Genomic DNA, 13673 nt, shown 5'->3' on the forward strand with positions numbered 1-13673 from the left:
AGATAGCAGCGTATACGTCAGGCACTATTTGGGTTTGCAGCAAATGAAAATGTCCAGGTGATTAGACCCACAAAAGATAAATCCTAATTGCCCTCCAAGAAAAGTTTTGCCCTGCTTTTATAGAACCGTACTTTATCTTGGAAAGAGTAAAGGGCAGGAAAAAAGCAATTACACAGTTAATTTTTGGGTTTTGTTCCTCACTGTTTCCTGCCTTCATTTTGGGTTAAGTCCTGTTCAGTCTTGCTGGTGATGCCTGGACAACCCTGTCAGACACTTCATCTCTCATAAACCTGCATATTTAAGTGCAGAAGCATAGAATTCATACCCAGGAATGGGTCTGTATGATATCATGGACCAATTTCTATTTGTAGCATCATTCTTTGGTGAACCCCTGCTGTCATCTCGACACTGGGAGCATGAACACTTATAGGCTATTATGGTGTTTCTCACCCAGCATATGCTCTTTGGATAGCTTTCTGCAGTATCTACCTCACCATGCTAAAGTTGCTGTGATTTAAAGAAATTGCTTGAAGATTGCCCAGAGGTAACAAAGAGAGATGAGCAGTATTACAGTGAATGCTAAGGTTTCTGCTTGCATAAGAGCTGATAGGTGGCTCTGTCATTTTATGTAGGACATATTGATTCTTTGTATGGTTAAGTGCACAGGAATGCTGTTTCGCTTATGCAGGAAGTCAATTGAGTTGAAGGGAGTTTGGATGTTTACAGGTGGACGCAATAGTGTTCTTAATTTCTGGAAGTATGTTTGATTCTTCTTGAGTTAGCCTGAAAATAGGCTGTGGTCCAAGAGATGTGTCTGTGATGCTGACTATGGCAGACAAAACACTTGCACATCCAAAAGCACAGATACAGAAAATGATATGGAATTTTTTGAGTTTCGCCTCTTTCTTCTCCTGTATGAGCTGCTCTCGGACAGCAGAGGTTTTTCTCCAAGCTGTGACTGGATGGGCTTACAGCCCTTGCTTTGATTATTCCCGTTGTGTTTGGGAGCACTGACCTGATCCTGCAGGCAGGAAATTGGTGATATTGGTTTGCAGGTTATTGGTTGTGCATGTTGTGCCTCCTGTTAAGGAGCAGAATTGGGGCGTGTCTTCCTGATGGAAGGGGTTGTGCAGAGACTCATCCTCAGGGAGAAGTGCAGGCAATGCTTTTCTCTGACTTTAGTTGGGGTGAGCAAAACTGGGATGTATCAACCTACAGCTGGTGGTGGATGGTTCTAAGACTGGGGCCCTCTGTGTCTTACAGGTACCACAAGCTGATCTGGGGCCCTCACAGCATGACCTCAGGGGACAGAGTGTCTGGAGTCCTGATTGCTGGGGGTGAAAATGGGAATGTCATTCTGTATGACTCAGCCAAAATCCTCGATGGAGAGGCTGAGGTAATAATAGCCCAGAAGGACAAGCACACGGGACCAGTGAGAGCGCTCGATGTCAACATGTTCCAGGTTGGTTTTTCTGCTGTTCCTCTTAAGTACCATCAATAGAGGAGTGGCCTATCTTAACTTGTAACCTCTGATGTTTCTGCTGCTTCCCCTCCCCTGAAAAGCATGAACTATATTTGGTGTTTGAGCGTCTGTTTGTATTTAGTAGGAAAAACCTGTCCCATTACTGGCATTTCAGGATGGGGGATGAAAATGCCTGAGGTGTCTGCTTCATTCCTTCCCCTCATCGGTTTACCTTGTCAATTTAGTTGATCTTTTTAGCTCTGCTTGTGTGTTAGGTAGAGGTGCTCTTCAGGGTGTTTTTAGCCAGTCTCTTCTCCTAGCTTCTCTGTGCTGTGCCAGTCACACAGGAAGGAATTATGTGTGCTCATTCATGTTTCTTGTGAGATCAGTTTTCAGGTATCTCCCCTGGGGATTGGGTAGGATCCACCTTCATGGCCTCTAAGTATTGTTTGGAAAGAGGAGACAGCAAGGAAACACAGCCGTGTGGCCTCTTTAGCAGAAGGACTCTCAAAGCCAACAGTCCTTCCCACATCACCAATGAGCACTTACTTCCTTCTAGATACAGTTTTTCCTTGTTGCCACCAGCTGTGTGAGAATTCAGTTGGATTTGTTTCCTAAATAACACTTCTGTCCCTGCGCGCTTGCCTCCAGCAAGGCTGTGCTGTGCTCATTGTGTCCTCTCTGAATCGCTTCCTGTCCCTTTCTGCATGTTATGAACTCAGGACTCGCCTGTCGTTGGCCACAAAATGTGACCAAAGGGCACTTGGCGACCTTGGCTCATGTTGTCCTGCCTGGACTTTTGCATCCCAGGTGCAGGAGTGCTCTGCATGGCTGCACTCACTGTGAGCAGGGCAGAAATGCCACCCTGTCCAGGGCAAAGCTCTGGGTGGCTGTGACTGCAGCACTGCTTCCTCCTCTGCCCTGGCACTGTTTTCCCTGTATCTTTTCCTACATCCTGAGCTGATAGGGGAATTTCACAGAGTCCTGCTGATCTGATGCCTCCCAGCAGCTAAGGCTGGGAAAGCTGATGCCGAAAGTACTCTTAATGTCTATTAATGTTTCTTACAGACTAATTTGGTGGCCTCTGGTGCTAATGAGTCTGAAATCTATATCTGGGACTTGAACAACTTTGCTACACCAATGACACCTGGAGCAAAGACACAGGTACCAGATTTATGTTTATTAAACTCTCCAGAGCAGACTCATGAAAAAGATGCATGGCAGTTAAGTGAGAGCTGATTGAAATTTGCAGTTTTAAAGCAGTCTCAAGGTCATGGGAGGGGGAAGCCTCTTGAAGTCTAACTTGGGTAGTAGCTGCACGCAAGGGTGACTGGATGCTGCTGCTTTTGTAGCCCCTGGAGAGCAGTGTCCTGGCTGGGCCTGTAAGGGCAGGTGTGCACAGGTCCATGCAATGAGTGCGCTCTGCTCCTGCAGCAACCCTGGATGTGCTGTCTGTATCCACAACAGACCTGCAGTTTTGGCTCCAGCTGTATCTTCATGTGGCAATTTTTTGTTAAGAAATTGTATTTGGCCAGGGAAAGCTGTAGTGTCTCCTTAATCTTTGAGAAATGTTCCATTAGATCAAACAACAAGCAGAGTCTCTCAGCTTACACTCTTCTTCAAATACCATAGCCATTACATGTCTTTTAGTCTTCCTCTGCATGTTTCACTGCATGCACGAATCTGAAGATGGTGAAGGTACACAGAGAAAAGTAGGAGAAAGATAAAAAGCAGCCACTGAGAAGTCAGATGTTGAGGCAGTAGGTTTTACAGTTACCTTGGTGGGTTTCAGGGAGTGATTTAATTGCCATACTCAAGGTCCAGTGTTTAGCCTGTGTCTCTTAAAGATGATCTGTGGGGAAAAACAATAGTCTTTAGTGCTTTTTGCCTTGTGAAGGAAATGGAAGAATGGGAGGAAGTTGTTTCAGTGCAAGTACGCTTCTGTTGCTGTTAAAAATTCCACAGAAGTTCATGAAGAAGGTTACTGGAAAATGGGTTTATTACTGCATGATAATTTTGAGACAAAAAAAAGTGTGCAAATGGGATGAGAAGTAATCTTCAGTTTAAAGATTTTTAGTTTAAACTCTGTGGGGTTTGTTTACTTTGTTTAGTTCAAGTCATTTACTAACATGTAGGCATTTGAGAGGATGCTTACCTCAGAGATCACTGTAAAAGACTTACATCTAATAGTGATTTTTTTTAGGCTGAGATATCTTTTGGTCCGTATGCATAATGACAACTAGAAATAATAGGGCAACAAGAGCTGGGTTGATACTGCTCTTAATTTTTGGTCTAAGAAAACCCCATGAAATTTCTCTAAGCAAGCTTTTTTTTGTTTGTTTTTTTGGTTTTTTTTTTGTTTGTTTGTTGGGGTTTTTTTTGCTAAATAAAAACCTAATAGTCCAAGACAAAAGAGCAGTTCCTATGCCTGGATATACTTTCATGGAGTAATTTTTGTCTTCTTGAAGGCAGTTTTGCTTAGTCTTCTTTTAATTACTAATGTGTAGTACTGTAAAACAGAAAGGTTCAGAGAGAAATTCTAGCAGCCTATAAATCAGCGTTTTCAGGCGTTGTACGCTGCAGCACGTGTAGGAAGGAATCCAGAACACACGCAGTACCCGGGGCACTGTCCTGGCAGGTTTCTCACTTGGCAAGTCCCGAGAACAGCAGCAGGGTGTGGGTCTGCAGCGTGGCGGGGCTGTGACGGGCTGTCTGTTGTGTGTGTGCGGCAGCCTCTGGAGGACATCAGCTGCATTGCATGGAACAGGCAGGTCCAGCACATCCTGGCCTCCGCCAGCCCCAGCGGCCGCGCCACCGTCTGGGACCTCAGGAAGAACGAGCCCATCATCAAAGTCACCGACCACAACAACAGGGTGAGTGCTCTCCTGCAGCTGCTGGGCTGCTTGCAGGGAGGTGCAGGGATGGGTCATGGCACCCCTTGTGTGACAGAGGTGCCTGGCCCAGTTTGCTCTTCAGAGTAAATGCAAGACGGATTGTCAGCATTTTAAGTTAAAATAGCCAGAAGCAGACTGAAGCAAGGCAAACTCATGGAGAGTGACATATTTGTACAGTCATGTATTATTTTAAATAGAATATTGCTATAACAAACTCCGAAGATACAGCAAGAGTTAAAAATGAAACTTAGAAGTGGGTGGTTGTGAAGTAGCTCTTTCCTCACTTACTATTTTGATAAACTGTGTAAGTTTCAGTGTTTTCTGTGTTTGTTGCCTGACATAACAGCAGCACAGTAGGCTGTCTTCATGTGATGGTAGTCCTGTGATGCAATGTTCTCATGACAACTTCTGCCTAATGTTGGCTTGTATTAAAAGAGCAATAAAAATAGTAGAGGAAGAGGTCTATATGGTGAGCTTTAGTGTTTTCTCACATTAAAATATAGGACTGTGAAAAAGCACAGTGTAACCGCTCTGAGAGGACTTTGGGAAACTTAAGTGCAAGTCTCTTCATTCACAGGAATAAGGAGAATATCCCAGTCAATGCAGTCAGAAATAGTGCCTGGAAACACGGCTGAAAATTCCCTTGCCAGCAGTGTTTTACCATGCACACAGACACATTTGGTCTAGTTTTCTTTTTCCTTCCGTGCTGCTCAGTTATGTGTTGCTTTGACCCAATGTCACCCCTCAGATGCACTGCTCAGGCTTGGCTTGGCACCCTGAAGTTGCCACCCAGATGGTTTTGGCCTCGGAGGACGACAGGCTGCCCGTTATTCAGATGTGGGACCTGAGATTTGCCTCCTCACCACTTCGTGTTCTAGAAAGTCACACGAGGTACGAGCCTTACACAGTACGGTGTAGTAGTAGTTGATTTTGGCTGAGTAATGTGCTAAAGGTGCACCCAGGCACATCCTCACATGCGGATTTGCACAGTTTCTGTGCCCCTCAGTCCCCTAAATGCCTTAATTTTGGATATAGTGGATGATTTTGTTAAATTCTTGTCCCTCCTCCATTATTGGTGAAATTTTCCTTATTTCTCAAACCCAATGCTTGATTTAAGAAGGGAGAACGGTGTGGCTTCTATCAAAACTGCTGCCAGCAGGTTCTGCTGACTTGAATGTCTTACTAATAAAAGTTGAAAAACTTCCTAGTCACTGGCCTTACCTGGGGGTTTGCACACTGGATGTTAGTGACACTGCAGGCAAACAATGTTGTTACTAATGCCCAGCTTCTCCCATATGACTATCCTGTTTAATTTTCAGATACAATGGCTGCATCTTTATAACTTTTCATGCAGAAAATAGAAAACATTAATTTCAACAAAACAAGGGCTGATAAAGTTGAAAAATTCCTCCTGTAAGAGGAAGAGGTGGAGAGGGCATTTTGACCTGGGATGCTGAACTTCTAAATATGCTTTCTTTATCACCGTTTTGCATTTACATTAAGCTTTTTTGTTGTTGTCTCTTTTCATGCAGGGGTATATTGGCCATTGCTTGGAGTATGGCAGATCCAGAGCTGCTGCTTAGCTGTGGGAAGGATGCTAAAATTCTCTGCTCCAACCCTAACACAGGCGAGGTATTGTATGCATACTACTTTAAAAAACCCAAAAATGTCTGTTCAGAGGTGGCACATACAAAGCACATGTTCCTGTGCTTGCATTCCTAGGAATGATGCTTCTGTGGGATGTTGTTCCCTATCCTGTTTGCTATATGTACCTTCTGAGCTTGTTCTGGTGGTGCAGGATTCCTTCCTGGTGTTGTCAATATTACACATTTGTCCTTGCAGCTTCTCTCTTACTGAGTAGTGATGTCCCTGTTCATTATAAGAGATGGAAATGGCTCCACTTAAAGTATATGCTTCCTACTCTTGTTTTGCTCCAGTGTGGCTGAATCATTCTTGCAATTGCCTTTTTCCTTCTATAAGAACTTTATTCAGACAGGAAGGTTTTTGTAGGTTGATATAGTAGTGGCAGATCAGTGAGAGCCACTCAGATGTGTTCCCACCCCACCCTTTTGGGCCTGGGAATGCCTTTCAAAGAGAATGCAGATCTGTTTTTCAGACAGTGTTTGTCCCGAGACCAGGAGAAAGGCTTCACACATGCTGGAGGGCTCCTTGCTTCCAGTGGGCAATAATTGTGGAGTGGGAAGTGTTTCTAAAACTCAGACATTGGCCCAAAAGTGCAAAAGCTGTACACTGTTAGAGGAGTTATCTGGGCTGGATCGTGTGCTGTCACGAAGTTGTGACATGTGGTTGAATCATGCTGCGTGTTTTTATTAAAAATAAAAACCTTGGAAGACAGCATTTTGCTGACAGCTAGCATTTTGTTCTCTGAGTTTCTCCTGGTTTACGGTTAAATGTCTTCTGTAAGGAGGGCTTTTCTGTTCCAGGGCACAAGAGGCTGTCTGCCCAGAGTGCAGGTTTTACCCTTTTCAGTTTTCCTGTGAAAACACACTCCCTCCCTGATCTGTGTGGGGTTACCTAAATCAGCTCTGAATAAGCTGGCATGAATGTCAACAGCTCACAGCTCTCCATGGGACAACACAGACATACCCCACCTGCATCATTTGTCCTGTGTGGATTAAACAGAAGATTTAATGGGAGGAGAAGGAGATGAAGAAGTGGTGTGTGATCATCTGCTGTTTGGAGATCATGGGGGTTTGCCCACTGTTAGTGTTGTGGGTGATGTGGAGGCTGCTGGGGAGCAGGAAGAGCACACCCATCTCGGGGCACACGGGAAGATTGTTGCTATCGGGCAGGGTGCTCCACAAAATCTCTGATGTGCTGGGCTTGGTTCTGCTCCCCAGGTGCTGTACGAGCTGCCCACGAACACGCAGTGGTGCTTTGACATCCAGTGGTGCCCCAGGAACCCTGCCGTGCTGTCCGCGGCCTCCTTCGACGGGCGCATCAGCGTCTACTCCATCATGGGCGGCAGCGCTGATGGCTTGAGGCAGAAACAAGTTGACCAGGTGAAAATTGTTCAGGGGCAGAAAGGTTGTGAGGGGGTGGGAACAAAATATGGGAAGTCTTCAGTGGCTGTCTGCAGCCTTCCTTGCAGGAGTACCACTTCAGTGCAAAAAAATGTTTAGTTTATTAGAGAAACGTCACTTCTGTTTTCTCCCCCTTGTGTTATCAAAGCTCTCCTCGTCTTTTGGGAACCTCGATCCCTTTGGCACGGGCCAGCCCCTGCCTCCCCTGCAGCTTCCCCAGCAGACTGCCCCACAGAGTGTGGTGCTGCCTCTGAAGAAACCACCCAAGTGGATCCGGCGACCCATGGGAGCGTCCTTCTCGGTAAGGAGACTGGCATGGGCAGGGTTGGCCAGGCAAGTAGGGAGCTAGTGCTGGCACCTGCTAAACTCCTTAGGAAGAGGGCAGTTCAGTGTGGTGGTCCACCTTGGGAGATCTTCCCATTTGTCAACATAGTGGGAGATGCTCGGGGCAGCTTCCAGACACGGCATTGGGAACAGCAAAAGCCTGACCAAAATGCTTGGGAAAAAGAAACGTTGCTGAGAGACATTTGTTTGTGTGTTGGCATTAGGGTTTCACTTTTGTTTCTGTGCAGTGCTTGCTTTAGAGTAAATAAAATATACATTGGGGGAAATGGGAGCAGGGAATGAGACCAAACTGCGCAAGTATCTGAGACTTCACAGCTTCACTGCACTCATGTGAGTCAGTGTGGTGGAGAACACTCAGGATAGCTTTGATCAAGGTAGCAAGAGTTGCTGTAGCAGCACAAGGCTGGGTTCCTCCATGGCTGGTTGATTTGCAGAGGAGCCAGCTGAGGGGATGGCAAGCTCTCGTTTTTGCGGTCGTTGGCTCCCTGGCTCCACTTTTGGCTTATTTTCTAAACTCACAGGCCATTTATTTGGGAAGTTCTGGAGATTTTAGCCTGTCCATTTGAATTTGATTTCTCTGTTGCAGTACTTCTCAATTTTCAGCATCGTATGTCTACTTATTCGTGATCTGATGCGCAAATTAAATGCAATTTTCTCCTGTCAAAGAGAAATGATGTTGCCTAGCCACTGACTGATGTGTCATTTTATGATGTTGTTTATTCCTTTATTTGTCCTGGTTTCCTAGGAGCCAGGTGTCAGTCTTTTCCCTGGCTAGGCTCTTGCTTTTTCTAACGCAGGTTTTACTGGACTGGCCTATGTAAATTAACTTTGAGCTATAGAATGAAATATCATAAGCCCCTCCTAATTATTTCTTGAGTTGGTTTTACCTCTTCAAATGCTGTCACAACTTACTACCTATCTGCCTATCTCTCAGTAGAGTTTCAGCTGCAAAACAGCCTGCCAAGAGCAGGGCAGACATCGTGCTTGAGCATTTACTTAATGATGCACAGGCAGTTGATGCGTAGCTTTTTTGGCAATTGCATTGCAATATCATGAGATGCTCCACTGATGTTGGGCACTGTATAGACCCACAGCTCTAGCTCTCAGTTCCTGATCTGTCTTTTGTCTGAGAAGAAAACAGGCACGGGAATGGGTGTGCTTATAAATCCTATTAAATGTGAACCTACTTATCCAACAAGCTCCTTACATGCACAGAAATATGGGCTGGGAGGGGGAAACAAATAAATGAGCAAATGTCAGGAGTGTTCTGTTTTTGGACAATAATCATATATATGTTATATAAAATACATTTTCATACATGCTCCCCTGCTGTATACTTGTATTTTCACACACTGCATATGTGCTTCAATTACAGTTTGGAGGCAAGCTGGTGACGTTTGAGAATTCCAAGCCTCCGCAGCAGCCGGGCATGGAGCAGCAGCAGCAGCATCCCCACGTCTACGTGAGCCAGGTTGTCACGGAGAAGGAGTTTCTGGCCCGCTCAAACCAGCTGCAGGAGGCTGTGCAGTCCGAGGGCTTTGTCAGCTACTGCCAGAAGAAAATTGACATGGCCCTGGCTGACTTTGAGAGGAACGTGTGGGCCTTCTTAAAGGTAACAGGGTGACAGCCCTTCAGGAGTTCCCCATGGACTGGGGAAGTCAGGATGTGCTCCTTCTGCACATTGAGCTGAAGAGGTGCTGGGAACCAAAAGCTGCAGGCTGTGGGGATGGTGCCCATAAGCCATATCACTGGAGAGGGCCCAGCAGAAGAGGGAGGGCCCTCAGGACCAGGGGTGTTTGTGGGGTTTGTGAGGAGTCATGGCAAAGCAGAGGTGTGGGTGAGGATGTCCTATGCCTTTTGATATTCCCCTTCAGCGCATATTTGTACAGAGAGTTGGTGAGAAAGATTAAAGCTTTGGGATATCTTTAGATGGGCTTTTCACTGCTCACTCTAAGCATTTAGAGGTTTCCAAGTGAAGCTGATAAACAGATTTTTCACCTGCAATAACGAGATGGAAGCCTTGCCCACCTGCTCAGGTGCCCAAGTCACTGAAGATTTTTGTATTTCTCTTTATTACATTCAGTCTACTCAGTCACTAAATCTCACTGGGTCATTTGTGCCAGTGAGGGAGAAAATGAAAAATGGTGAATTGCAATATGGTCTTTAACTTTTTTAAGGTGAACTTCGAAGAAGATTCACGTGTTAAATACCTTGAGCTCTTAGGATACAGGAAGGATGATCTGAGGAAGAAGGTAAATGTGTGATATGTGAGATTAATAACTTTTGAGTAATTTGAGAGTTCTTACAGAAAACAGTTTGCTCTGTTGGGTTTTTTCATTAGTTGTGTCTTCTTGCAATATAGATGTTCAGTGGAAATGTCGGAGCAGGCAACAGACTTCAGAGGTGTGTCTGCATCTGTCTGTCCATTGTTGATGTGAAATTCTCACTCATCAAGGAGCTTTGATGTTGATTGTTTCAGGCTATTCATGTAACGTTGCTGTGTGACATCCTTGTACTCAAGCATTGTGGAATGGAGTCTGCTTTTAGGCTTTCTGGTTGAAGAAGGTGTAAGCAGTTTTCATTAACTGGGAAAACCTGGCATAGTCTTTTTTGTTTGTGGGAAACATCAGTCATTTTTGAAAGAAAAAGAAAAAAAAACCAAGCCCATTACAGACCCTTTTTCCCAGCTGGAAGATTTTTACTCAGTGTTACTGCTGTGCCTTTTGGCTCTGTTGTTTTCAGTTGTCTACCCAGGAACTATCTAGTATTTCTTTAGTTCTGTTTCAGTGGATTTTAACATTTGACTCATTTTCATTATATCAAACTAATGTTTTATTTTCAAAGATTGGCTCCATTAAAGTGTCATTGTGCTCACAAATGAAATGTCCTTCAGGGCAAAATTAATATGATTATGGAAAAAAAATCATGACTTTGATAACAGCTTGTCCTCAGCTTCTAAATATTTGTGCAAAGGCAAGCACAGCAAGGATAATCCTGTTTTTGAAAAGCAGCTCTCAATTAGAAAATCCAGTTGAAATTTAGTAGTGGTTCTGCAGAGTGGCCTCATGAGATTTAAGCCCACTGCCTGCTTTTGCTCTGGGTTTGATATGCCGTGTGCTTGGGGAGAAGCTGGGAAAATGGGCACAGCTGAACTGAGTGGCCTGGAATGCTGGGCCTATCCCATTATTTTGGTATTTAGGAAACAGATGAGAGGAGCTACAAGGTCCTGGTTTTACGTATCTGTTTTCTGAAAACATTCCACATGGATCTTGGGTCCATGATTTTTTCAGTGTCAAGAAGCAGCACGGTACAGCTTACCTGAAAGTTAGTGATACCCAGATGGAAAGCTCATTAAATCACAACTTGGTTTTACCAATATTTATTGGTAGCATTAGGAAAGTAAAAACAGGGATCACAGATTTCAGCTTCTGGTAATAAGCTGCTAAGAACATGGGAAGGGTGGGTTGTATTCTTAAAACCTGTGATTCTCTTGCAAGCCAAGTCATGGATTTCTCATTTTTATTGTAAACCGGTGATTAAAAAAGAAAGAGAAAACTGTCTCCAGCAATTTGAGCTCAGCTCTTTACACAAACCAGCCTACAAGGATAAAATAAAGCCTGCAATATATAAAGCAGTAGATAATTTTAGGAGCAATATGAAACCCAGGCTCCCTGATGGTGAAATAATATAGTAACTGTATACGTAAAATTGCTGGTTTTGAGAGCCCTAATTGAATCTGGAGTCATGATTTGCTTTGCAAAGCAGTAGAAGCTGGGCATTTTAACTCTTTTTTTACCTTGGAAAATCCTAGCACACAGCCAAGGGCCTGATGTGCTTCAACCCACAGCTTCCTGTCAGGTTTTCTGTTCCACAAGGATTGTTACTGCTTTATTTTCGCTGACCAGAGCAGACAGAAGGTTTTGTCCTTTGTGTTCTGATGCTGCTTTTATTCCTGTGGTTTCCAGCAGCTCTAGTGAGGTTTGAGGCCCTTGAGTTAACAATTAAAAGTTTAAAGGCGTAGGGCAGCTGCTGTTTCCATCAGTGCTGGGAGTGCAGGGATCTTAGGAGTAAATCCATTGCCAGACTGGAAAAGGAAATGGCTTTGGTTTTATGTTAAAATGTTTAATTTCATGTTAACTGTTGGGCAAGCAACGTAGTAGCTACATGTGCCAGTTTTACAATCTGAGAATTTGGTTCCTCTTTAAAAGGGTACTTACTTAAATCTTTGTTTTCCAGATCACATCTGCTCTGAATAAAGAAGGTCTTGCAGATGGTGTCTTGGGAGAGGTAAGCAAACACATGTATGTAACTCTGTGGTTAGTTTTAAAATGCCATGGTAATTTGTAAAGTAAGAGCCATTTTTCTTTCCACTTGATAGCTGTCTCAAAGTAAGTCACAAATAATCCAGTGTGTGGCAGGTTCCTACATTCAGTAGGATGAAGGTATTGTTTTAAAAAAGCATCCACTCCTTTTCCGGTGAAGGGCTCTCAGTCACAGGTTTTAATATGGGGTCTCACTGGTGTCCCTCCACCTTTCCTTGCTGCTGCCTTTGCCTTGCCCACTGTGGCACTTTGTGCTGCCTGTGAGGTAGACCAGAGCCTTGCTGCCTGGCACCTGATTTCCCAAACAGCACCTTCATCAGGCTTTAAAGAAAGCAGAACTGACTGTGGTCCTATAACTTTTCCTACAAGAGTGGTAACTACAGTTCAGACACTGCCCACTGTAATTGCAGTGGCCTGAGTCTGCAGCAAGACTGCAGTGCTTTTGTGCCACAGACAGTTCATCTGTAGCTGCCTCATGGGGAAGAAAGCTTTTGTTGCATGTTTTGGGACAGCTAAGATGAAAACAGCTCAAGGTACTGTGTAATGACAGTGAGCGAGGAAGCAGGGCCTCTACCCTGTCTGTGATGCTCAAGCGTATATTGCCAGTGCATTTCTGTGATTTTCAGTCTGGTTCTGTTGGTTTGGGTTGGTGGAAAGGTGACTGTACTCTGTAATGCAAGGTATTTCTGCCTCTTTCGCTGGTGGATTTTTATGGCATCTTCTCTCTGCTGAAGGCTCCTGCAGAATCTGACGGATCTGTGCCAAACGAGGGGGATGAAGGCCAGACTGCAGAGAAACAGTTCTTGGGAGAGGTATCTGTTGCCCTCTAGACTAACCCTGCTGACCTCCCCTGTATTTACTTTGTTCCTTTTAACAGCATTTCATTTTGTTGACATTTCCTGCTGCTGAGGGTATACAGAAATGCAAAAAGTTATTTATAATGGTAAAATTGGACTCTTGTGGATTTTTTTTTCATCTGACTCAGGCAGTATGTTCAGCCAGGTTTATTGCAGGCAGTTTGTGCTCAGCCATGTCAGCATTTGAGGTCCTACACCACTTGAACAGTATTGTTTTCAGCCCTGTGTTTTATGTATGTGGTCAGGTCCCTAATTAGCACTAAGGGCCCAGGCTCTGCCTTGTGAGGTGTCACTAGCACTGAGAATAGTGTGAACAGACCAGCTGCTGTGTGAACAGACCAGCTTCCTTCTTCCCCATCCCCTCAGTCTCGCTTTAGGATTAGAATTTGGGCTGGTACCTGTGCTTCCTCTCCTTGGTGCCTGTCTGCAGCTGTCTGTGGAGATGGGGACAATGGTTTAAGGCTCAAGCATAGTAGAATGGTGCACTTGACTCCACATAACAGCCTGTTAAACACACTAAAATCAGAATGCTCTCCTTGGGTTAGATGCTTGATTGCTTATTAATTTTGTAAGCTCTGTAGTGGCAGACACGTGTGTCTGACAGGGTGAGAGTTTTGCTCTATGCAGTCATGAAGATATTGGATGTCTCTAACAAATGTCTCTTGTAGGAGAGAATTCCCAGCCAAACATTACCTTAGCCTACCTAAATATCTGTGAGCCTGGCCTGAAGCCACTGGTGATGCATCAGG

General features: G+C 44.6%; 1 protein-coding gene across 10 annotated transcripts in view; it reads left to right on the forward strand.

Annotated features, from left to right (window-relative positions):
* SEC31A (SEC31 homolog A, COPII coat complex component) overlaps positions 1-13673 on the forward strand; it is a 39371-nt gene that overhangs the window by 2583 nt on the left and 23115 nt on the right. For all 10 annotated transcript variants that reach the window (XM_066186598.1, XM_066186599.1, XM_066186602.1 and 7 more), the window contains exons 5-15: positions 1264-1462; positions 2531-2626; positions 4195-4335; positions 5105-5247; positions 5889-5988; positions 7218-7379; positions 7549-7701; positions 9121-9357; positions 9923-9997; positions 11982-12032; positions 12802-12879. In XM_066186598.1, coding sequence (XP_066042695.1) covers positions 1264-1462; positions 2531-2626; positions 4195-4335; positions 5105-5247; positions 5889-5988; positions 7218-7379; positions 7549-7701; positions 9121-9357; positions 9923-9997; positions 11982-12032; positions 12802-12879 — 1435 coding nt within the window. The remainder of the gene's footprint in view (positions 1-1263; positions 1463-2530; positions 2627-4194; positions 4336-5104; positions 5248-5888; positions 5989-7217; positions 7380-7548; positions 7702-9120; positions 9358-9922; positions 9998-11981; positions 12033-12801; positions 12880-13673) is intronic.

The sequence above is a fragment of the Chamaea fasciata genome, unplaced genomic scaffold (genome assembly GCF_029207755.1).
Source record: "Chamaea fasciata isolate MVZ Bird 193981 ecotype frontalis unplaced genomic scaffold, bChaFas1.0.hap1 SCAF_6, whole genome shotgun sequence".
NCBI lineage: Eukaryota > Metazoa > Chordata > Aves > Passeriformes > Sylviidae > Chamaea > Chamaea fasciata.